Genomic DNA, 25,185 nt, shown 5'->3' with positions numbered 1-25,185 from the left:
TAACTGATGTCACTTAAGAGGTTCAAAACTGTCTCCAGACAGTTGATTAAACAAAAACTAATTTTCATAACTTAAAAAAATACCATTAGGTTTCCGAAAAAAATAAAATTGCTTAGTGATGCACAGATAGTGTATATTAAGTATGTCAATTTTTATTTCCAAAGGACTTATAGATTCTGAGGGAAAAAATATTGAAATATAGTAAAATTAAGGTAAGTGTTCACTACATTATATCGCACTCCTCGTAAGAATCGCACGCAACGGATATTTTAAGTGCAGTGCGTTCACTGTAACGGCTCCACCTCATCGCCTCATCGGATTCCCCTATCAGCTGTTAAAACATGACGTCGTACGATATTGACATTGCTGAAAGCAGAGGAGTTGAGGTTAGGTCTATTAATTACATCTGTTAGCGAATAAGAATTTGTAATTGCTTCATGCATCTTAATTGAAGAGCAAGAAACAAAAGAAATATTGGTTACATAATATATATGTAAGAAATGACTTGATTACTGAAATGGGAACGCCTCAAATTATATAATTCTTCGCAATTTTCTACAAGCGAAATAAGTTTTCCATCTGCCATTTTGGCGCGACACTGAATATGGCACAACATAATAGTAACAGTTGACCAATTAAAATTGATTTATTAAAGGCCATGATCGCACGCATCGGAAAAGTTGCTCATCCTAGAAATGTGGACGGATTTGCCGAGAGGCGATGCATGCGATACGATGTAGTGAATGCAGTGACATAACAATTACAGCGAAGATAGTCTTTTTCCGATACGTGCGATTAGTCCGATGAGTGCGATACGATGTAGTGAACGCTTAACTTTATAGCCTACTAGCAAAAGATGTACCTTCCTCACAAGTAAATTTTCGTGAAAAATTCAAGAGAGTTTCTGGATGTAGATTTGATTTTTATAATCAATTTTTGCGTATTAAGTAATGTGTGTTACCCAAGGGGAGGTAGTTCGAAAATATAGCGTCATTAATATTCAAAGCACTATTTTTATTATAAATATAAAAAATATTCAAAATTTCGGTTCATATAAAATGCTCCCACACTTTAATGAGTTGCGTTATGGTATATAAAGACTTAGTTATAATCAATATTTGTATGTAAATCACTATGTTCACACTAAATCTGTAATGAAATATATTACAAACACAAGTATTCTCAAGATATACGGTGCTATTGAGAATTTCACTTCAGAGATAGATGTAGAACAGATGTGTGTGAATGTAATGACTGTCAGCCCATGCGACACCTGCACAGCCCAAACAAGCAGCAGCTGCAACAAACTTAACAGACAGACAGCATGCTTGTAACACAATCCCCACACAGCTAAACTCTCCAACTTCAGACACAAGTAGTGCTCCATGTTAGTTATCGTTTTATGTTACCTGTGTCATGTTTTAGGTGGGTTGTGGTTGGCAGGATACCAGGATTCACACATACAATAACGAACTTCCTAATTTTGCATTAATTAAATGCCTGTAGAAATTTATGTTATAATTGCTTAATATCTTCATTTCTGTTCGTTGTTTCCTCGCATTACCTCTCTTTATATGGTGTTCAAATGATATGGGATATAAGATAACCTTGTTGATGAGCCTAGTTAGACAGCTAAATTAAGTAACTCATTTAGACCCTTTTATATAATGACACTAATCAATTACGTAACATTTCAAAATTACAGTATTTGTTTATATTACTTTTAACGCATATTTCTTTTGTCGAAATATAAAATCGTAGAAGTATTTAAATTGAGTTGTTGTTTATTATTATTATCTAAAATCACTCGTAGTTAAATAATCTGCTGCAGAAATGACTCAAACATAAAAAATGCAACAAAGAGTTAACTAACAAGAGATGAAGTGTTGCTCATTATTTTTGTTATTGTTGCATTCCACTCAAGACTGTGTAGAGCACAACAAGATCGACATCCTTACTGAGATCGAATGCTCGCTGCTACAATACAACGTTATTAGTATCACTGTATCAAGTCATGCATTCCATTTCATTAAGACCTTATGAGTGCACATCAAAACTGTGATCCATTTTAAATTCTATTATAAGTGATGGCTTTTAAAAATAAATAAAAGCACAATGTGCAGTTATCAACATTATCAAAAACACAGGACAAAGATACAGTCAAAACAAGTTCAAAAACTTGCTTCCAATGTGTCTCTCATTTGGTCTGTTCAAAAAGTACCGATGGCAATTTTAGAACAAAATGTTTAATTACACAATATACTTGTCTCAGAATCTCCATTCGGAATGAATACTTTAATAACCTCACATTTTTTATTATTAGAAGAAATTCTGTGATTAATTTTTTAATATTTTAACATTTTTCACATTACATTTTTTTTTTTTTTTTTTTTCCATGTTTAGCATACCAGTAAATTTTGATAATGCACGCATCAGAAGTGCGATAGTGACACTCCTCAGGTGTGAAGTTTGGTAAAAATTAATGGACAGCTATGTCATCACTCTAAAATATTCACGATACACAATACTTATTAATTACCGTAAAGTGGGGATATTTCGGACGCAGGGGTAACATCAGACGGTAATTCAATTTATCATATTTTATGTTGGTAACACCAGTTCACCAATGGGTCTTTAAAAATGTGCAGAAACATATGAACATAGTAAAAAGCGCGGAAAAGATGCTAAGAACTGGTGTTACCAACATAAAATATGATAAATTGAATTACCGTCTGATGTTACCCCTGCGTCCGAAATATCCCCACTTTACGGTACGAATTTAATAAGAAAAACGTACCGACTTTTAATGGTATTTGTTTAATGCAATGTTGCGGTTGTTAGAATATAAATTTCTGCATCGGTCTCAATACTTTTTGAACAACAGACTCTTTGTATCAATGCCCTGATAATTTCATTCCTTGCACCACAATTAAGAGTTAGCTATTATAAATTATTTGAGGATCATAAAAAAAAAAGAAAGCAATTAAGTGAAATATTAGTTCTGGTTTACCTTCTGGCTCTTTAGCAATAACAGTTGAACTCCTGTCTACCCCTGCCTTGTTAAGTTTGTCTTCTGTTGGAGAGTTGGAGGGAGGAGTGCCCCAAGAACAAAACACACAAATAAACAAAGAGAAAAAATAGTTGGAGAGAAACCTTTGTACAACATGAACAGTTAAATTGTACGGGCTTTGAACAGCCAAACATCAGCATTACTTCGTGATGAGGTTTCGCTGTTAACAAGATATGTTACACACTTCGATTTATATCAACAACTTACAGCAGTTCTGATCATGCTTACGTGGAGAAGAGAGTAGAGAGAAGAAGAGAGGGGTATGTACAGAATACAGAAGCAAAGCAAAGTGGGAACATGCTCAAGAAAGCATCAAGACTTTTTTTAATTATGAGAAGCATTCCTTCTATTAACAGCAGTGGTAAGGGTTACTTTGTTAATTAAGCCTTGCATCTATCAGTTATGGAAATCTTTACTTTATGTCTTCTTATCATGGACTGCATAAAATCACAATAGTCATGGCGCCAGACAACACACAAAAATAGCTATACATTACAGTGTGATTGTAAATACTAACTTGCTACAGTTTTTATATAAAATTATACCGACAATAGCAGTACTGTATTTAAAGTCTACTCTTCTTATATATTATTTCAAGTGTTTTAGATTTATCTCTCCAAGTGAGCATTAAAAAATTCACAAAATTAAATATATTCACACTTCTCGTTGGTTAACTTTAAAGTTTAATATAGCATAACAATATGTCGCAAATTGTTTATCACCGTCTTCATATACATTGATATACTGCTTTTGTTTGCAAAAAAAGTTGCTTATTATTACAGCAGAGGGCCAGAGGAAACTGATTTTATATTCATTACAATAAATATTTAAACAAATTATTCTCAACAATTTAGGATCGGTTCCAAATCACTGAACCAATATTATTCGTATATTATTCTGGAGGAATGAACTTCCACCATCAAAACTAGTTACTTCCCTCACGTTACCAGACTCTACAAGACAAGCCAGAAAACTTTTCCTTTTATGTCAAGACTATTATTTTCCAAATATCTTTACCACATTAAACGTAATTTTACTTATCTTAATTCTTTTTTACATACATCGACTTACATACATCTTTGTTATCTTGAAGTTCCTTATATTTCAGAGTTTACGAACGTTTTTTGCAGTCAATTGATTAACTAAAACTTGTCTTCGTGCATCTTATTCTCTGATAAGGAATAATTTCCACGAATACTTTTACGAAACTCTGCAAATTGAATGCGGAAAAATTACGCTTTTATAGTAGGTTTCTTCTTTATGGAAATTTTTGTCAAAATTACTATTTCTCAACACCATGCTTTCACATTTTAGAAATTAAATTCATTTCATCCTCAGTGTCACTGAAGAATATTAAGTACTGGTATATAAAAAAATTAGTAAAAAATCAATTCATCCATTTAGGAGTTACTAAGGGTGCACTGATATGGGCAGAAAAACATTTTAAGGTTTGCTTTCTTTGGAAAATCTGAATAAAAATGGTACAAGGAAGTTACATTTAAACAAAAGTAGCGTAATTATTTCTTTACACAGCCTGTGAAAATCTTAAACAAATCACTGATGCCTTTGTGTAGGATTTTGAAAAAAATTTGAGGTTAGTATTAATAAATGGAAAGGACATAATTACCAGTACTGTTGAGTGAGAAAAAATGTATATTTTGGAAAATGGAGTAGAATTATTATATGTACCGTAACTGATGAAAATCTTTGTCCTAGAAAATTGAACAAAATGTGAAGAAAGACATGTTTGAAATTCCGCAAAAGAGTAATATATAAATAAAAAATAATATATAACATTTATGTTGTTTGCAGTATTAGGGCTAGTCTAAGATTTCATAGCTATACAGTATATGCAACTCGAACACTATACATTCTTTTTAATAGTGAAATTAAGTAGTATTGAAATACTGTGGTCAGAATTTGACTCAGCTGTTTAACAAGAGGAGAATTTTACATTTATGATTTGGTGAATAAGAACATTATTTTTACATGATACATCTATGGATATTTCCTCAACCAGAAATTAATCTAATCCTAATACATTGGTATTTATGAGACATTTAACAGTTTTTTTTACCACACATTACGTCAAACTCGATCAAATAAATGTATAAAGCAGACTTACGTAACGCTAATAAGGAAATTATTAAATACAAAGATTACTCATTGAATAATATTTTAGACATTTTCTCGAAAATTCAAATTTAAATTATATATACGTAGATAGTTGACTTATAAAACATGAACATAATTTCGTTAGTATTTCAAACCCAAGAATTATGCTTTATTTTTTTCTTTATACAAACCCAGAAATGTTAGTAATAAAAGTAATAATAATAATAATAATAATAATAATAATAATAATAATAATAATAATAATAATAATAATAACAACAACAACATAAATATAGCAGAAACATAAAACATGTTTAGATATGTACAATGTTCGCAATAAGATATCAATGGCCAGATATAATAGTGGCATTTATAATAATAATAAAAGTCTGATAGACACAAGCAGTGCAAATAAGAAACAGAATAAGAATATTTAAAAATTCCAACTAATCCAAAAATTAGTATCCCATAAGTACAGAAGCCAGTCATTATAGAAACTTGTTGAATAAAGACTGGAATATAGATCAGTGAAGATATGATGTAAAATGTGTTCCGAAATGTCCACATAGTGTAAATGTCATAAAATATTAAATTTAATCAGTTGGATTATTTTTTAAATTTATATTCGGTCAATATAAATAAATTTAACTATTCCACGTAGATCTTCCAAAGACTGAGTAAAACAAACTGTATCCAGTACCTCCAAATTTTAAAATTACCGGTATATAAAAGTTATTTTTTTATTTATCTTTTTTTTTTTTAAGTTGCCGGTATCTGTATAACTTTGTAAATCTTTCAAAGCAACTCGTCTTGTCCATTTCTAGAGTACACTGCCCTGAAATATTATATTTATCTTTTGGAATATTATTACAATTCCAAATCAGAATAATTTACATTAATTATATAAATCTTATATAAAACACACAGCTAACTGTTTAATTCGAACTCTGTGCTTAAGTAAATGTTTGGTAATTATATCAATTATATAAGAAGTTAATAAACATCTAATCAGTTTTAATACGGTAATTAATTAATATCAATCGGATCTAATTTTATTTAGCTTTTATATTTTCATTCATTAATGTAACAGAAACTAGATTAATTTATTAATCAATTAACTTCATTAATTAATCAATTTAATGACAATCCTAATACTATTCAGGTTTTAGCATCACATTTTCGTAAAAACACCTTGAAAACAAGCATACGAAGCATGTCTTTAAGACATTCCCTACATTTTGCTTTTACAGCCAACATCTACAACTTACCTATCTGATTATTGTAAGATATCTTTATTTTCTACTTATACAGTCTACACAAAATCATGCAAATGAGGAGATATGGGATAACTAAAAAAATGTGTTATGGTAAACAGAAGAACCATAATCGACTTCAAACTGCGCCAATTTATTTTCGTTCCAAGTAGGCCTACATATCAATGTGTATTAAATCGAGTCAACATATTCTCTTTAAGAGCTGTAATATCACTGTGACAAACAATTTTGAACAATAATTAAGTTTAATAGTGGATACGCATTCTGAAAATAAATAAAGAACTCAATCATATTATTATTTGGCATTATTTTTCACCGTTTGAAATGAAATAAATACAATGGAATGTAAGTAAAGAAACAAACAAAAAATAAATAACACACCTTCATCCAATGGCGTATTTGCAATATATTCGTAGGAAAAACACAATTCTCCCTCTTTCGCAATTAAATAGAAATCCAAATACGCATTAGTTAGCATCTACACGAGAGAAATTTTCTTCCCTATATGAATAAAGAAGTAAAACTAGTATGTATATATTATTACATAAAACATCTAATGTAGCAATATGTACGTATATAATGCGATTACTTATTTCATTATTTTATCTGCAACATTTCAATGTTAAAAACTACCGGTACTGCATACTATCTCCCTTAATTGTCTATGGAAGGATTATTAATTAATTATCTCTCATGGTTAATGTTTGTTAATGACGGAGACTGTGAAATGGCATTCATTTATGATGCATAGTAATTACAAAAGACTATGGATAACGAAAAACCAATTGAGTGAATTTAACGAAATCGAACAACTGAGTGCATTTAACAAAAGCTATTGTTATTTATCACTGATTTAATAGTGTCAAACAAAATGTGTTGGAAATTACAAAAATTAAGAAGTTATTATAACCACTTTTCATAGAAAATGTTAATCATACCAAGCCATGAGTGACTAAAATTATGATTTGTATTAAGTAGAGAAAGGAAACAAATAAATGTTAATGTGAATTTTATTTTTAGGAAATAACAACGAAAATAGCAATGTTTACATATTTCATGATAAATTACAATAAATTCTGAAATAGAATGCCTTCTACTGCTAAATAATAAATTTATCTATTCTAAATTCTAGTCTGACATTTGCTATCTGTAAATTTGATAACCTGTCATATTTGGCTTGTAGGGTACTGGTACTTATTGCAATTTTTAACTGATCTAAATTTTCAAATCTCTTCTCATAAAATATATACTGGTACCTATATATATTTTAAATATTTCTTTTTAAACTACAACGTACACAAAATAAGAAAGCATCCTAAAAGCAATCAAATTTATTTAATTCAATTCAAATGCTGGTAATATCCGTCATATTATTTTTTTAACAGAATTTTCTAACAAATATGTATAATATCTACAGTTTGTTAAGAAATGGAACCTTCTGCTTTTCAGTAGTATTAGGACGAGTAAAGGGAACTTTTTCAAAACAGCCCAAAGTAAAAAATTACATCGAAGTTTAACATAGTAAAGAAGTTATAAAGTTAATCAGTAAAAAAAATAGTTGATTAATATTTGATGAACACGTTAGCCAGGTATTGGGACAATGCCTAAGAAAGATTAATAAATGTATTAATTAACAGCTGTTTTAGTGGACCAGGTGCAGTATCTTGAATGAAAGTGATTCCATTGGCACACATGAGACTTATGTGAACTCTCAAAACCAAAACATTTTTTAATAGCAGACGAAATGATAAACAGTCGTAAAATGTAATAAGTGTGGAATTAACATTCGAGCATCTAGCATAAAATGTATTCCGAAAACTAAAGATTTTTAATGACGAGGGACAAATTCAATTGTTTTACGAATACTAAGGTGTTTCATTTTGAGTAGGCCCAAACCCACGCTTTAAAAAAATATGACAATTTTAAAATGTAGGGCAACTTTTTTAATGATACGGTAGGCCTATATTTCTATACAGTACTAAAAATGTTGTGTTTTGAAACTTACTTACAAATGGCTTTTAGAGGTTCATTGCTGCCCTCACATATGCCCACCATTGATTCCTATCCTGAGCAAGATTAATCCAGTCTCTACTATCACATCCCACCTCCCTCGAATCTATTTTAATATTATCCTCTTATCTACATCTCGCCCTCCCCAAAGGTATTTTTCCCTCCGACCTCCCAACTAACACTCTATATACATTTTTGGATTCACCCACACGTGCTACATGCCCTGCCCATCTCAAACGTCTGGAATTAATGTTCCTAATTATGTTAGGTGAAAAATACAATCCGTGTAGTTCTGTGCTGTGTAACTTTCTCCATTTTCCTGTAACTTAATTCCTCTTAGCCCCAAATAGTTTCCTAAGCATCTTATTGTAAACCCCCTTAAGCTCTTTTGCTCTCTCAAAGTGAGAGTCCAAGTTTCACAACCATATAGATCAACTGTTACCTAATATAACTGTTTTATAAATTCTAACTTTCAGCTTTTTTTGAGAGCAGACTGGATGACAAAAGCTTCTCAATTGAATAATAGCACGCATTTCCCATATTTATTCTGCGTTTAAATTCCTCCAGAGTGTCATTTTACTGTTGCTCTAAGATACTTCAATTTTTCCACCTCTTCAAAGGATAAATTTCCAAATTTTATATTTCCATTTCGTACTACGTTTTGGTTACGAGACATAATCATATACTTTGTATTGTTTTTTAATCACGAAAGAGACAAGCCATGGATGAAGGTAAAGCTAAGAAAAAATAAATTCTGCACGAAACAATCAAACCTTTTTGTATGTGTGTGTATTTTTTTAACATCAAAGTTAGCTTGTATTAATGAAAGATAGCACTTACGGCCAAATGCAAGCAAATGCATAAAATAGGAATGTCTGTTAGAATTTAAATTACTGTAATGTATACAAACATTTCTACTGATGGATATAGGCTTCCCATTTTAGGAGAAAAGCCCTTATATTTAAATTGAGGATTGCAATAATATCGGTATTTTTACAACATTCATAGCAAGCGTTACATGCTTATATATAGCAGTAGATAAATAATTAATATATGCAACTATGTTCTATGTACATACTTTCGAAGAAATGTATGAAAGCGACAATATAGCTCCAAAGAAACATCCATAATTCGTATTACGTTATTTACAAGCATTTATAATATTGAATAATTATCGACTTAAACTTGCAGACAGCCTTTCAAGTTCGGTACATTATGTTGTTCTGGCTAATCAATAACGTTGTCCATAGGAAAACTCTTCAAGTTCGCCATCTTGTATTCTTGTTCCACGTCCTTTTAATATGAGATGGTCATAGAAACATTTTCTTCAGGCATTCTTTGGTTGAATGGTGCCGTGACTATGTGGTTCTGAACACGACCAATCAATTAAGATTTGGATTAAAAAGTTGCTGGTCAGAAATCCATAACACCAGACACCCACACTCCAATATCAGAACAATTTTAGTGTGAATAAATTTCACCACATTGAAAAGGAGAAGAGCAACAAAACCGTAGTTTTGAGCTTGCAGATATGATTAAAGATTAAATACAGGGCATATCAAAAGTCCGGTAACACTTTCAATATTTTATTACACAAAAACTACTAATGATAGCACTTTCAAACACACGTCAGTTTAAAGTCAAACTCTCAAAGTTCGTTTTACACCTTACAGAGATTCAATGTGTGAACCACGAGTGACTCGGCAGATGTCCAAACGATAATCAAACTCTTCCCATACCCCTTTCAACATATCCTCTGTGACCGTGGTGGCAGCTTCTCGAATTCTGGTTTTTAGTTCCTCTAAATCACGTGGCAAAGGCGGTACAAACACACGGTCCTTTAGCTACCCCCATAGAAAAAAAAAAGTCACATGCAGTCATATCGGGTGACCTTGGTGGCCATGTCATGAAACATCTGTCCCTTACTCCAGCACGTCCTATGCAACGATCAGACATCTCTGTATTCAGGTAAGCACGAACTGCATTGTGGAAATGTGGCGGAGCCCCATCTTGCTGAAAGATGAAATCGTCATCGAGAGCTTGTCTAAGTTGAGGTACCAACCATTGCTCCAACATGTCCAGATATGAATGTCCAGTCACAGTAGCCTCAATGAAGAAGTAAGGTCCGTACAGTTTTCGTTGTGACAACGCGCAGAAAACATTCACCTTTGATGAATCACGCTCATGTTCAATGATTCTGTAAGGTTTCTGTGTACCCCAAACACGACAGTTGTGCTTGTTAATTTTCCCACTCATATGGAATGTCGCTTCGTCGCTAAAAATTAAGCGGCTGAATAAGTCATCGTCGTCTGCTACGAGTTTTCTTGCCAGCTACAGGCAGCAAAGGTGAATGTTGGATAGGACGTGCTGGAGTAAAGGACAGATGTTTCATGACATGGCCACCAAGGTCACCCGATATGACTGCATGTGATTTTTTTCTATGGGGGTAACTAAAGGACCATGTGTTTGTACCACCTTTGCCACGTGATTTAGAGGAACTAAAAACCAGAATTCGAGAAGCTGCCACCACGGCCACAGAGGATATGTTGAAAAGGGTGTGGGAAGAGTTTGATTACCGTTTGGACATCTGCCGAGTCACTCGTGGTTCACACATTGAATCTCTGTAAGGTATAAAACGAACTTTGAGAGTTTGACTTTAAACTGACGTGTGTTTGAAAGTGCTATCATTAGTAGTTTTTGTGTAATAAAATATTGAAAGTGTTACCGGACTTTTGATATGCTCTGTATATGAAAGACGTTAAAGTGATCCATCAGAGATTTTGCATTGCTCAAACAAGATATAACTTGAGGAAAAACCATATGTGATTATGAAACATCCTGTAATGATTCAAGTTTTATACGCCTTTCTTTCGCAAAACAGATAAACTAGGTAACAAATTCGCACATACTGATTCCATTCCTCAAGTCACGTATATAAGAGACGTTAAATTTAAGGAATGTGATATTTATTAAATGTGTGGTATCTGCATCAGCACAAACGATGGCCTAACTTATTCATGCAAGTAACTAAAAATGTGTAGAAGAAATCCAAACTACAGCTCGTGTTTCAATGTGGTGATATACTAATTACAATAGTGTTAATCGGGCATGTGCAACAAATACATTGAACAGTGAAACTGAGCTTAAATCTTGAACACTTCTTACCCTCTGTGGCAATTTTAAGATAAGACAGGACGTGAATTAGACTGCAGCACTGTACCTTATTCAGATGTTTCACCTTTACAACTAACACGTGGTGGTAGTGGTGGTGGTGGTGGTGGTTGTGGTCGTGGTAGTGGTGGTGGTTGTGTTGGTGATGGTGGTCTAGTATCATGCATTAAAATGCAGTTCATGTTGCCACGTGTTATGGATTTGTGGACCATTTTCAATGAAATACTTCCTATAATTATCACAAGTTGTCATGCATTACAGTCACATTGATTGACAGAAGGGAGGACAGAGTTAGAAAATGTCAGTTAAGAGTTGAAATAAAGGCAATGAAGGCAACACTGCATTTTATATGTCGTGAGCACTAATCTACACGAGAAACATATAGGCAGCCCACTTAACAGTGAAGCTCATACAGTTATATTGGTTTCTCAGTCGTCACTATAAGTGGGCTGTGGACTGCGTACAGATCTTGTCCCAAGAAGATCTAGAAATGTGTGCAGACCCAGTTAGGAAGAGTAAAGGCCCATTCACAATGAAAATTAAACATAACCGTAACATAAACACAGAAGTTTGCGCCCAGGCCACCAAATGGAATCATTCACAATGATTCACATAAGCATTGACATAAACATTACTGTAAGACGTTAACATGAAAGTTTGCAAACTCCAAACTTTCATGCTTATGCTTACGTGATTTGCAAACAGAACACAATTGTGGAGCGCTGAAGTATACGACAGAATATGAGGAAATGGCGTCGTTGTTTTGTTTCCATGGTTACCAAGTATGTTTGCTGTTATGTTTATGTTCCCATCGTGAATGATCTTGATTTTACCGTAACGTTTATATTCTTAAGTTAATGCTTACGTTATGTTTAATTTTCATTGTGAATGAGAAAGGCCCATTCACAATAAAAATTAAACATAACCGTAACATAAACACAGAAGTTTGCGCCCAGGCTATCAAATGGGATCATTCACAATGATTCACATAAACATTGACATAAACATTAACGTAAGACGTTAACATGAAAGTTTGCAAACTCCAAACTTTCATGCTTATGCTTACGTGATTTGCAAACAGAACACAATTGTGGAGCGCTGAAGTATACGACAGAATATGAGGAAATGGCGTCGTTGTTATGTTTCCATGGTTACCAAGTATGTTTGCGGTTATGTTTATGTTCCCATCGTGAATGATCTTGATTTTACCGTAACGTTTATATTATTAAGTTAACACTTACGTCATGTTTAATTTTCATTGTGAATGAGCCTTAAGAAGTGAGGAACATTGTAAGGATGCATGTCCAGGAAACTACAATTTCCATTCAGCTGATGGAAATATCAGTACTCTTATATGCAGACAAATTAGCCTTCTCAATATGTAAAAAGAAAGAAAAAAGAAACATTGTTTCAAGTTTAAGGCCCACACTTGAGTCTCTTATTCCACAGAAAAAAAAAAAGAAAGAAAAAGAGAGATCGAGAGAGAGACAGAGAGAAAATGGGAATGATAGAGTCAACCACTGCACCTCTCTACTTATTTCACTTGCAACTACATCGGAATGAGAGAAGCGTCTTGTTTACCTTTCACATCATCGTCCTCCAAAGTGGTGCTGCTGTCTGTGGATTCTTTCACCTGTGAGCCATCACTCTTCTTGGTAATGATACTTCGGCCTGTGGGAAAGACACAGATGGCACAAGCTATGAGAACATGAAAAACAGTGTCATGTTTAGTATTCATGACCAACAATGACGTATTTGCTCTTGCAGAGCAAAATTCTCTTTCCTATCTCACATGCTGAGCAATATCACGTAGAAATTTAAACTAGAAGTAATGTTTTATGTTAATTAAATAACTATATATTTTAATTAACTCGTTCAGTATTTTATGTATTGAATATAATAATTTTCTTTTGTTACAGTAACTGATAACAATTGAATGTATTCTCTGGATTCATTAAAATTAATCACAGAAAATCTTATTATGAATTAGTTACAGTTTAAAAGACATGTTTAAGCCAAGCAATAATTTAAACTTTACAAAACATCAAGCAGAGTAAATGAGAATAATAATGTTATATGACTCTAGTTTAAGCAAAGCATGTACATTACAGATGTTTAAAATACAAGTTAATAAGTCTTAAGATAATCCTCTCATCAAGAGGAGGTTTTCTGCCAACAGCAATCTGAGATGCAATGTTACGACACTTGATTTCTGATAGCAGAATGTAATTAACACCTTGTATAACATAAACATAAAAACCCAAAGCAGATGAGACACATCCTTTGCCACTTTTAACAAAAGCGATGCAAGTGGCCACAACACTAGCTAGCATCAGATGAAATCTGTTCACGAAGTTCCATATTTCCTGCAAGCACCAACAGCTGTTTTGGCTTTATCCTCAAACATCCATTCTCTGAATAGCTATGAATCTGTCACCTAAAATCGTACAAACTATTTCTCAAGAAGCTTGGTGTGCTTTAATTTTGTGCATTGATACTGCCTGCCATTTTGAACAATACAGCCCCATGCAAGTGTAGCTAAGTTAAGAATATATAACTAAAAGATCAGGTTTTATATAGAAAACAATTCACCTTGGTTCTTTATATGTTTTAGTCTTTTGTACGTTTAGTAGTTTCTATTTGATTGGTTACTGAACATTTTCAATATTAGGCTAATCAAAGCTACATATGTATAAATTTATAAGAATTGTTTGCTATAAGCATGCATCTGTATTAATAAATTTAAATATATATTTTTTTGGAACAGAGTAAATCGTAATCAACACAATTGAGTACAAATATTTCGTAATTTTGCACGTAAGTTTATACATTACTACATAATTAAAACTTGGTCACCTTATTTACGGACTGTACAGGTTATTCAAAATTGTTGTATTATATATCAAGCCCTATAACATTTATATAATTATTTTTCCATAATTTTATTGTTATACAAGGTCTGGTAGTTGGTTCTGACGAATTTCAGCATGCTGTTCTAAAGGGACTACAAGGTTTAGAAATATCAAAATAAAGGCTGGTTCACAATAAACCGGGAACGAGAATCAGAATGAAAACGAGAAGCAGAGGACGTGAATATGAATATTTTTGATTCACAATAAACCGAGAATGTAGACGATTATGCATATCGATATGTATTGCAATAACGATATGTAAAGTCGATATTACGGATTCTGATGTTATTTGTGTATAATCGACCAATGGCGTTCTCTCATGAGCCAACATAAACACAGGTTAACCAACTTCGAGATTTCAACTGAAACATTTCATTAGGTACGGTATTGTAAATATGCCCACGCATCTTTATTATCACAACCTATTTTAAGTCTACCATAACGTAAAATAATTAGAGAAGAAACATTTGTAATAGAACAAAAATGAACACAACAGTAGTTATTGAATTGAAGTGTGAATATGTAGTGTGCAATACAACTAATACAGTAATAAAATATGATTCGCTTCTGATCGGTGTTCAAAGATGCAGCTATTGAAAGCCACGTATTCTCCTTCATTTTCTCATCTTTATACGAGGCGCGCTGCTTATTGTAAATGTGAGGATTTCAATATTAGAATCTCATCAAATAAAACTTGCTCCATGATGCACAGCACAGAACAAAATAATGCATAGGTTATGTCACGGTCTTCTTGCTACAAAATATACGACGACAAAATAGCTTTTAGATGGCAATAGAATGAATCTAGTGGGCTGTGATCGGAAATGTGAACGCCAAAGTTGAAACTTGGCCAACTCTCCGTTTCCGATCTTGGGCTCCGGCAAGCTTTTCATTAATTGTGAATGCTTAGATTTAAATGTACACATTTTAACAATTTTACCGTTTTCGTTCCGATTCTCATTTCTGGTTTATTGTGAACCGGCCTCAACACAGGATATGGCTTGAACAATGCAATTTATTGGCAAGTCATTAAGTTTTGAAAATGACACATTTCAAGTGATTCCCTTGGTATCTTACGGATTGTTGCAATCTTAGCCAAAAATTGTTCATGACATGTTGCAATAAACTTGGGACTTCTGCCTGTATCCTTTTCTTCAGATCCTGGACACAGTGTGATATGGTTTGAAACACCCTTTCTTTGAGGTATCCCCACAGAAAAAAATATTAGCAGGTGTAAGATCTAGGGATCGAGCCGGCTAGTTAATATCACCAAATCGAGGAATTAAGCATCCAGGGAAAATTTCAAAAGCATATTGGGTCCGATAAGTATAATTAATACAATTTTAAATTAATATGGGTTTATTACTGTCAAAGTTACTTATCAAGAACATGTTTGTAAGCAGCTTTGTAAGTAAGTAACTTTGACGGTAATAAAACCATATATATTTAAAATTGTATCCAGGGAAAAGATTTCTCAATGAAAGCAGTGTGTTTCTGGCAGTATGGACGCTAGTCCCGTCTTGTTGAAACCAAATCGAATGCTCAGAATGACAAGGTTCCATCTGACAATTTTAACGAAATTGATATTTTTGTTGCATTGAATTCTGCTACTTCAAAGCTATCTCTACCATATAAATTACATGTTGACATCTCAATTATTTTTCGTGATAAAGTTAGTTTCAAAAGGTTCTTATCTGCATTGATTTTATTATTAACCAAACTTTTAAAATGCTCTCCTGTAAAATTTACTGAACCTTGTCATTCTGAACCCTCGAAATGCTATCCCTGTTAAGTGCGTCTTTGAATAATGTTTGCAGCATTTGCTGATATCGTTCACTAATTCACTGTAATAACTCTCTCATTTTCATTTTGATAAAAGTAGGGACCAATGATGATTCTAGCAGAAACAGCACACCATAAGGTCACCTTTTCTGTTTACAGTTTAGTTCGTCACAACCAACATGTCATGAACAATTTCCAGGTGAGATTGAAATGAACCATAAGATACCAAGTTGAAATGATTGGAGATAATTTTGTTCAGAATTATTTCGCCTATAGCTTGGTCATTAAAAAAATAATAACATGCCATAAATATTATTGTTAATGCTATATTTTGCGTTATTTTGATATTTCTAAACCTTATAGTCACTTTAGAACAGCATGTTGGAATTAGTGAGAATCAATTGCCAGACTCTGTATATTATGGATCAAGTATGAATTGTCGAGGTTCCTTTACTTTAGAAGTGTTAGTACACACAGCATTCTTGTGCAAATCCTATCATGTCTTTTGACTACTCATCCAATTAATGGCATCAAACATGTAGACTCTTAGCAAGGATTTCAATCGAACTTAATATTTGGTCATGTTACAAAATTAAATTACGGTACAGTTATGAAACTATACTAATCTGCAGAAATATTAATATATTCAACACGGATATGCAATTAGCGTTTTGGGTACTCTTCCAGAGTCCAGCCCTTTGGATGAACTTTTTCTCCTGTAAAATTTATTATCTCTATGTAAATGTTTACCAGTATATTTAGTTTTTATATATGTGTATATTGTAACGGTGAAAATATTGTTAATCAAATAATTTTTTTTCATAAGTGTATATTATTTTTGGGAGTGTTTTTGTATACGCAAATGCATTATTAATTTGGTTATAACTTTTATATCACCTTTATAAAGGTAAACATGCTTTGAAATATTTAAGTGGTTATATACAGACAATAATAAAGTTTAAATAAATAAATAAATAAATAAATATATATATATATATATATTTGCTGCATTATAAAAGTTTTATACGTGACTTTTCTATAGCCCAAAGGATGTTTTAATATAACTGGCATTGATCGTCAGTAGCTATCTTCTAGTCTGTTCTAATTTACAACAATATAAATTTTAATGTGACCTTAAAACCTGCTGTGAAATGAATTCAGTGTATCATATCTATCCAAAGTTCAATATTTTATGAATCATTACTGAGATGCCACCACTCAAATCCATGAAGGAAATGGAAGAAGATTCCACATATTCAAAAAACTTCACCGGGAAAAAATGGTAAACAATAAAATTTAAAATTATTATAAACTAACAACAAAGCAAGGAATAAATAATTTATAATACGTGAATTGCTCTTAATTTAATAGTTTTAAGAATGAATGTTACATAAACTTAACAAGTTTTAATAAACTAAGGTTAGGTCTACCAGACGTTCCCATTTCCTGGGCACAGTCTCTGTATTTTGCTTTTTGTCCCCATACAAAATTCATCCCTGTGATGTCCCCGAATTTAATAATTTGTTTCTAGTAATCCCCGGATTTTCAATGTTAATTAATAATTATTATAATTTTATGAAAATGCTGTTAAATATCTCACTGCTTGGGTTATTTATTTTCAAGATACAATACCTACTGCGGAAAGTATATTGTTGCGATCTCCTCCAAAAAAGAAAAAAAGTTGAAGTGACAGTCCGTTATTTTTCTTCAAATGTAGGCCTAGAAGGAATTGACCTGGTTGAAATAACTTATTTGAGTAAATTTTTTTGCTTGGAGAAATACATGACCAGAGAAAACAGCAAAGTGCAGTGAAGAAAATGCTTATATTTGCTTAAAATGGACTGAAAGTTTTCAATTTTTCTCTCAGAAAATGAGAGGCCCATTCTGTGCACAGCTCCAGAAATTGATCGAACTAACTCTATGTCTCCCTGGAAGTAAAGTTTCAGTGAGAGACTTTTCCTTCAGTGAACACAATGTGGACATCCAAAAAATCCAGAAAGAGACTATTCGAGCCATGCTTATTATCTTAATCAACTTCAACATAACATGTCAGGAATTTGTTGCAAAAATAGGAACCAGAGAAGACCTGCTTAGAAAAGTTCACTCTTCTGAAAAGTACCAGTAATTTCAGTAGTAAAGTAGGACGAATATTTTTCGTAGAACGAGTATTTTAATTCTTTGAAGTGTGTAAAAACAATAGAAGTGAAAGCAAACTAAAAAGTGTAAAAAGTACTTTTTTTCATATGTATGCATCTGTCCCCGGAAATTGTGAAAAAAATCTGGCATCATCGTCATTGTCATCATCCTCGTCATCATCGACATCATCAATGTCGTCATCATCATCATGTCCTCCACGTATTAGGCCTAGTAAATTCGTTATAGTTTCGTGGTGGTAACCTTATAATTAACGTAAATTAAGGTTACGAGATTTTCTTCACAATTTCTGGGGACAGATATTGACAGAATTATGAAAAAATTACTTTGAACATTTCTGTTAGTTTGCCATTCACTTGTATTGTTTTTATACAACTTAAAAAGATTAAAATATCCATTCTATTTATACATTAAACATATGGTATTCATTCTACTTAACTACTACTTAAAGTAACTTACTAGTATTTTTCTTAAGAGTGAATTTTTTAACGAGATCTCCTTTGGACCTCCAAACTTGTAGTAAATTCCTGACATTTCATACTGAAGTTCGTTAAGATAACAATCATGATGGCTCGAACAGTTTCTAAAATCATTATGGTTTTTTTGGACGTCCAAGTCATGTTTATTTAAGAAAAAACTCTTTTCTACGAAGCATTATCTCCAGGAAGACACGAAATAGTTCAACTTATGGAGTTCTGCAAAGGAAATCACTTTGTCAGAGAAAAATTTAAAAATTCCACTCCAATTGGAACAAAGAGTAGCATTTTCATCATTCCACTTTCTCTGAAATGACATGTTTCTTCAAACAGGAAATTTCATCGAATAAATAATCTTCATCAAGGTCAAGTCCATCTAAATTTGAAGAAAAATAATGGACGATCTTTTCAATTTTTTCTCTTTTCGGAGAAGATCTCAGCAATATACTTTGCTCAGCCTAGAATGAATGAATAATCCAACAGAGATTCAACAGGACTTTAATAAACTAGGCCTATAATAATTGACACTGAAAATATGGAGGATATCTGTGTCAAATTATTAGAGACTAAATCTGGGGACAAAAAGCAAATTTCGGGGACTGTCCCCAGAAAACAGGAACATCTGATAATCTCAACTTAAACGTGCATACAGTATTTGGCTATTTCAAATCTATTACACACAGTTTAAAGTATAATATTTATTTTAAAAAAGGTTAAAAGTGTAGCTCAATAAGGCAAATTTTATAATGCTTTAATTTTTTTCAAATAACATATTTCGAATATACATATTTATTATACACTTTTATCACTACAGATTTGATAAATTTGTTTAAGCAACTTTTCCTGTGTTAATTGAAACTATGATGATATTTTACCCTACTTAATGACTAGCCTCGGATGGATGTTAGTCATTTTCAGACTTTTAATGAGGTCCTTGTTTATTTCCAGTTTTCTTTTTCTTTTGGTGTCTTGGTGGTGAGTGCATTTATGATTGATAATGTTGTGTCGCATAGAGTGTGCGTTCTGAAATTTAATTGTCTGTTGAGGATATATTATGGATGTATTTCTTTTATCTGTATAATTTCGTATTGTTCTAGTGTGTTTAATTTTTGGCTTTTCGATTCAATATGTAGAATTTTCATGTCTGTTTCTATTTGACACAACACTACCGATCATAAACGCTTGCACCACCAAAGCACCAAACGAAGTAACTGGAAACAAACAAGTACCTCACTAGAAACCTGAAGATGGCCGACATCAAGCCGAAACTGGTCATTAACCAAGATAAAAGATAAGATAGTTTCAATTAACACAGAATAGTACATTATGCAACGAGGCTATAATGATAGTAATTAAGACGCGAGTATGTTTGTTTATGAAATAAGCACAAGCGAGTTTCATAATTTTCATACGAGCGTCTTAATTACCATTATAGGCAAGCTTCATACGACTTTTTATGCTCGACCATATTTCTAACTTGAAATTATTCAGAAGTATTCATTTTATTCGTATCTGACTGAAGATCGGAAGTGACCTTGTGCATAGCTCGTAAATTGTGAGATGTGCGCAGACGCGAAAGTATTGATTTTTTCCGAGGAACAATAATGTCATTGACTTTGATGTAATGTAGAGAATAACATGAACTAATTTTGATATAACCTGGAAATTGATTTAGAATTGAAAAACGAGATGACAAATTGAATTTATTTGAATATTATTTACAATTAACGCTAATTATTATAGTAACAGAACATAACCTTCTGCGACAGTATTGGATTTCCAGCCTCCGTGACGTTTCCCTCGTCTTTCGATTGCATATCCGAGAATAATCGAAAACCTGAACTTTAATGAATAGGTGTACTTTAATGACATGCATTAAAGGACTGTTACCAGGTGTATAATTACTACATTTCGGCATGGTCGAGCATAAAGTTGTTTATACAACAAATATACCAAATCTTTAAACATATTTTGGATAACCTGCACTTTTCCAGTTAATAAGAATTTTAATATATACAAATGAGATTGCTTTAAACTACTTAAAAAATTTGGCTGCATTGAATGTACAGTAAATGATCAAATTTCATCTTCAATTTAATTTCATACAAAACACTCTCATTTCTAACTAGAACTTTTATTTCCTTGGTGAATTCTTAAGATATGGTAGACATATACTTCAATGGTATCAAATACCTATTCATAAAACAAAATGGCTGCACGTCAGAAAGCAGAATGAGTCTAATGAACTAAACTCATCTCAACCATCTAATACTAACATTAATTTGGAACTGCACAAACAAACATTTTATTGAGAAAGAAAACGTTCAATTTGCGGCTATTCTATAACAGCATATAAAATTGAGAATTAACTAAGCTACTGGCATTCATATCCATGTTCTAACCCCACAGACAATAGCAATGTTACGCACTTCGCTTCACACCAAGTAGGAGGCTACTTGCTAATATGTGGATAACTGCCACAACAGCTTCATGTCATTACTTCTAACTTGTGGTCAGACACAAGCAGGAGCTTATGACAACGCACCACAAAACAATCACATATCAAAGTGCAAAAAGATATCAAGAAGGAAAGAGAAATGTACAGAAGATGACAGACAGGTAAGATATCGTGAAAAGTATGCAACGTGAGTGAGAAGTGATGCATGCAGACGTCAACAAACAAATAAACAACACATAGCACAAAAATTTATTATTCAAGTAACTATAATTTTTTTTTTCCAATTTTATTTTTTATATTCTTCCTCATTTAGGAGGAAATGACTGAAACTTCTTACCACTTTCTGGAGGAAGATGGGAGTTACATCAGTTACCACGGCAACAAAGAGATAAAAACAAGAGCAACATTAAAGCTACAGCTACTGATCAAAATAAGCAACGTCAGAAATATAGAACTTCCACTTCTTGTACTACAGTTTCGTGAGGGAAGAGAAAAATCTAGTGCTACTTAAAAAGTATGTGACAAGCACAATGTCGTCTTTCAGGGAAATTCATATTTTGGCATTCCTTATAGAGGTACATAAATATTTACAGAAGAAACACAAATTATATAGTTTTTAGGTGCAAATCAAAAACATGATAAAAAAAATCACAACACTGAAAAGTCATAAAAATATTTTTTTCTACAGTCCACACTTACAAAATACTAGGGAAAAAAAATACTCCTTTGGTGAGTATAAACTTGACAGTAAGAAAATATTCACAGGAGAGAGACACTGAATGAGAGTTAAACCTTCCTGCAGTGACGTCTACAAGAAAATGCCCTTCAGGAAATTGCTTACATAGCAACTATAGACTTCTTAATAAGGTCAAAGATATTTTGCTGAATTTGAAGAATATTTCCGTAGATGTCACTCAATAAAATATTAATTATCTTATGTTTGTTTAGTAATATTTAAGTTTATCGAGAGTTATAACACACTTCAATATTGTTATTAATATCAAACAATTAGTTATCAGCAGCCAACTGGAGTTGTCACAGCAGAAATTTAGAAGTGACAATGCATAAAGTGCAACACCAAATTGAAAAAAAAAAAATAATGATAATAATAATAAGACTATCCAATTGGCTGCTAATTAATAAATACCTCCGAACCCCACTGTCAAGAAATATTTGTTACTAGTGAATTTCATTATTTTACTTAAAAATGAAATCAAAATAATGAAGGCAAGATTTTGAAATTCTTTCCTTTGTTAAAATCAGAGTAACACAGAATGAATGGGTAATGCTGACTATTGTTTTGTTCTCATGCTTCTTATGTAAACATGAATTTGAAGACTCAAACTTCATGTTTATTTTGTCTTGCTGATTCTCTCTCGAAAAAATGCAAATACTGATGAATATGCATTTCAAACCAAAATGTTTTATTAATGTGAACTGCATACTCATATTGGAAAACAAATAGTCAATTAATTCCACTCGATGTGAGACTTTTATGTTTTATATATATGGTACCGGTATCTACTTCGTGAAAGCATGAAGCTCTACCTCATATACCCCATGTGCTTTCATGGTATATCAATAACGAAAAATGTTATTTAATATTATGGGCTAATGCTGTCTAAATTTTTTGCTATTCCATTTTTTAATCTTGCGTACACCACTTTTAACACTTGAATATAATTAATTGATGAACTAGTGGACTTACTCGTGTTAAATATGTATTATTCGTCCGGCTTACAGCTGTTTCAGTGCATCACGCACCATCATCAGAGCCTACTAGATCGCGGCGTCATCTCGAACTTCTCTGCCTGTTAGAAGGGTGTGTTTTATTGTTGGAATGTGTTGGATTGTGGAGTCGAATAGTGTGTGTGTACTGAAATTGATCTGTGTGTTGAGGATTTGATCAGGGTGTGTTTTAGTGTGTTTGTATATTTCGTATTGTTCTAGTGTGTTGAGTTTTTGGTTCTTGGGTTGTGTGTGTGTAGGATTTCTACACATCTACACACGCCGATCACATAACCAATGCCAACCATACATACAATAACATAAATACGGACATGGAAATCCTACACACACAACCCAAGAACCAAAAACTCAACACACTAGAACAATACGAAATATACAAACACACTAAAACACACCCTGATCAAATCCTCAACACACAAATCAATTTCAGTACACACACACTATTCGACTCCACAATCCAACACATTCCAACAATAAAACACACCCTTCTAACAGGCAGAGAAGTTCGAGATGACGCCGCGATCTAGTAGGCTCTGATGATGGTGCGTGATGCACTGAAACAGCTGTAAGCCGGACAAATAATACATATTTAACACGAGTAAGTCCACTAGTTCATCAATTAATTTTTGCTATTTATAGAACATTTTTACGAGGGTGATTAAAAAATAAAGGTAACAAAAACTCTCACGGGTGACATATTCCCCCTCTTGTTCAAATTTTCCGCCATGGTCGCAGCAGTAGACCGCAGCTTTATCACACACCCATTAGATGGCGCATATGTTGCGTCTGACTTTTTCAATATCAATTGTAAGATGGCTGTGAACACGGAAATATGGTCAAATATGAAAGTGCGTAGTGTGATCCGGTTTTTGCGTCTGAAGCAGAAGAAATTCATCGTCAACTTGTTGAGGTGTATGGTACAAAACAGAGCTTGCAGTGGGATGTACTGGACCATGATCCCTACAGTCCCAACCTGGACCCAGTGATTTCCATCTCTTCGGACCATTGAAAAGCACCTGGGTGTAAGCAATTCAACACTGATATGGCCGTTCAGCAAGTCAACATGAGTGCTTCAGGGAGTTGAGCAGATTTCTTCTATGCCAGCATCAATTTCTTGGTCTGCCATTGGAAAAAGTGTTTGGACAATCATGGTGACTATGTTGAAAAGTAATGTGTACCAATGCCCTATTACTGTGTATCAGTATACCTGCCTGTGAAATAAAGTTTGTCCATGAGAGCTCTTGTTACCTTACTTTTTGAAGCATCCTCGCAGTAAAATAGCAACATTATTATTATTATTATTATTATTATTATTATTATTATTATTATTATTATGCAAATCTAGTCTTTCAGGTAAAGCTCCCTGTAAAGCAGATTTGAATAATTTCAAGGGAAAAATTGTTCCGGGGCCAGGTATCGATCCCGGAACAATTTTTCCCTTTAAATTATTATTATTATTATTATTATTATTATTATTATTATTATTACTATTACTATTACGAAAATAAATTGTTCCATCTTCGTGTTCAAGTAGGATATGAAATCTAGTAAGCAATGGAATGAATTAATTATCTCTAAAGAGAAAGTGAAATTGATTAACTGTATAATACTATAATCAGCTGTCTTTGTAAAAATAATACATAAATAAAGTAAAAATATAGTGCAGCCGCAAATATAAATCTCACAAAAACAATTATCACTCTGTATGTCATTCTAATATCCCACTCTGAAGAAAATCAATCTATTCTTTATAATAGTGATGACGACATTTGTAAAGAAATTACTGCTGTTATTATTATTATTATTATTATTATTATTATCATTATTAATTTGAGACATGATTAATATTGCTACCGCATTACAAAACGAATTAAACATAGGCTACAAACAAAAGTAGATTTGATTCAGTATAATTATGGAACTCGAAAATTTTTATCATACTATAATGGTACCGGTATAATGACTAAAATTTCAATTGATATTAGCGTACTAAGGCTATTACCCAAAGCAACTG

At 32.6% G+C, this 25,185-nt stretch overlaps 1 protein-coding gene across 33 annotated transcripts in view; it reads right to left on the bottom strand.

The window, feature by feature from the left end:
* Window positions 1-25,185, bottom strand: part of CaMKII (Calcium/calmodulin-dependent protein kinase II) — a 502,734-nt gene that overhangs the window by 77,874 nt on the left and 399,675 nt on the right. For 15 of the 33 annotated variants that reach the window (XM_069816430.1, XM_069816448.1, XM_069816431.1 and 12 more), the window contains exon 12: window positions 13,222-13,311. In XM_069816430.1, the coding sequence (XP_069672531.1) occupies window positions 13,222-13,311 (90 nt within the window). Of the gene's footprint in view, window positions 1-3,010; window positions 3,074-13,221; window positions 13,312-25,185 lie in introns of all 33 variants that reach the window. The other 18 variants (XM_069816423.1, XM_069816436.1, XM_069816437.1 and 15 more) reach the window with 2 other exon arrangements.

The sequence above is a fragment of the Periplaneta americana genome, chromosome 17 (assembly GCF_040183065.1).
Source record: "Periplaneta americana isolate PAMFEO1 chromosome 17, P.americana_PAMFEO1_priV1, whole genome shotgun sequence".
In the NCBI taxonomy this organism is placed as follows: Eukaryota; Metazoa; Arthropoda; class Insecta; order Blattodea; family Blattidae; genus Periplaneta; species Periplaneta americana.
This window is presented reverse-complemented; position numbering and strand designations above follow the sequence as displayed.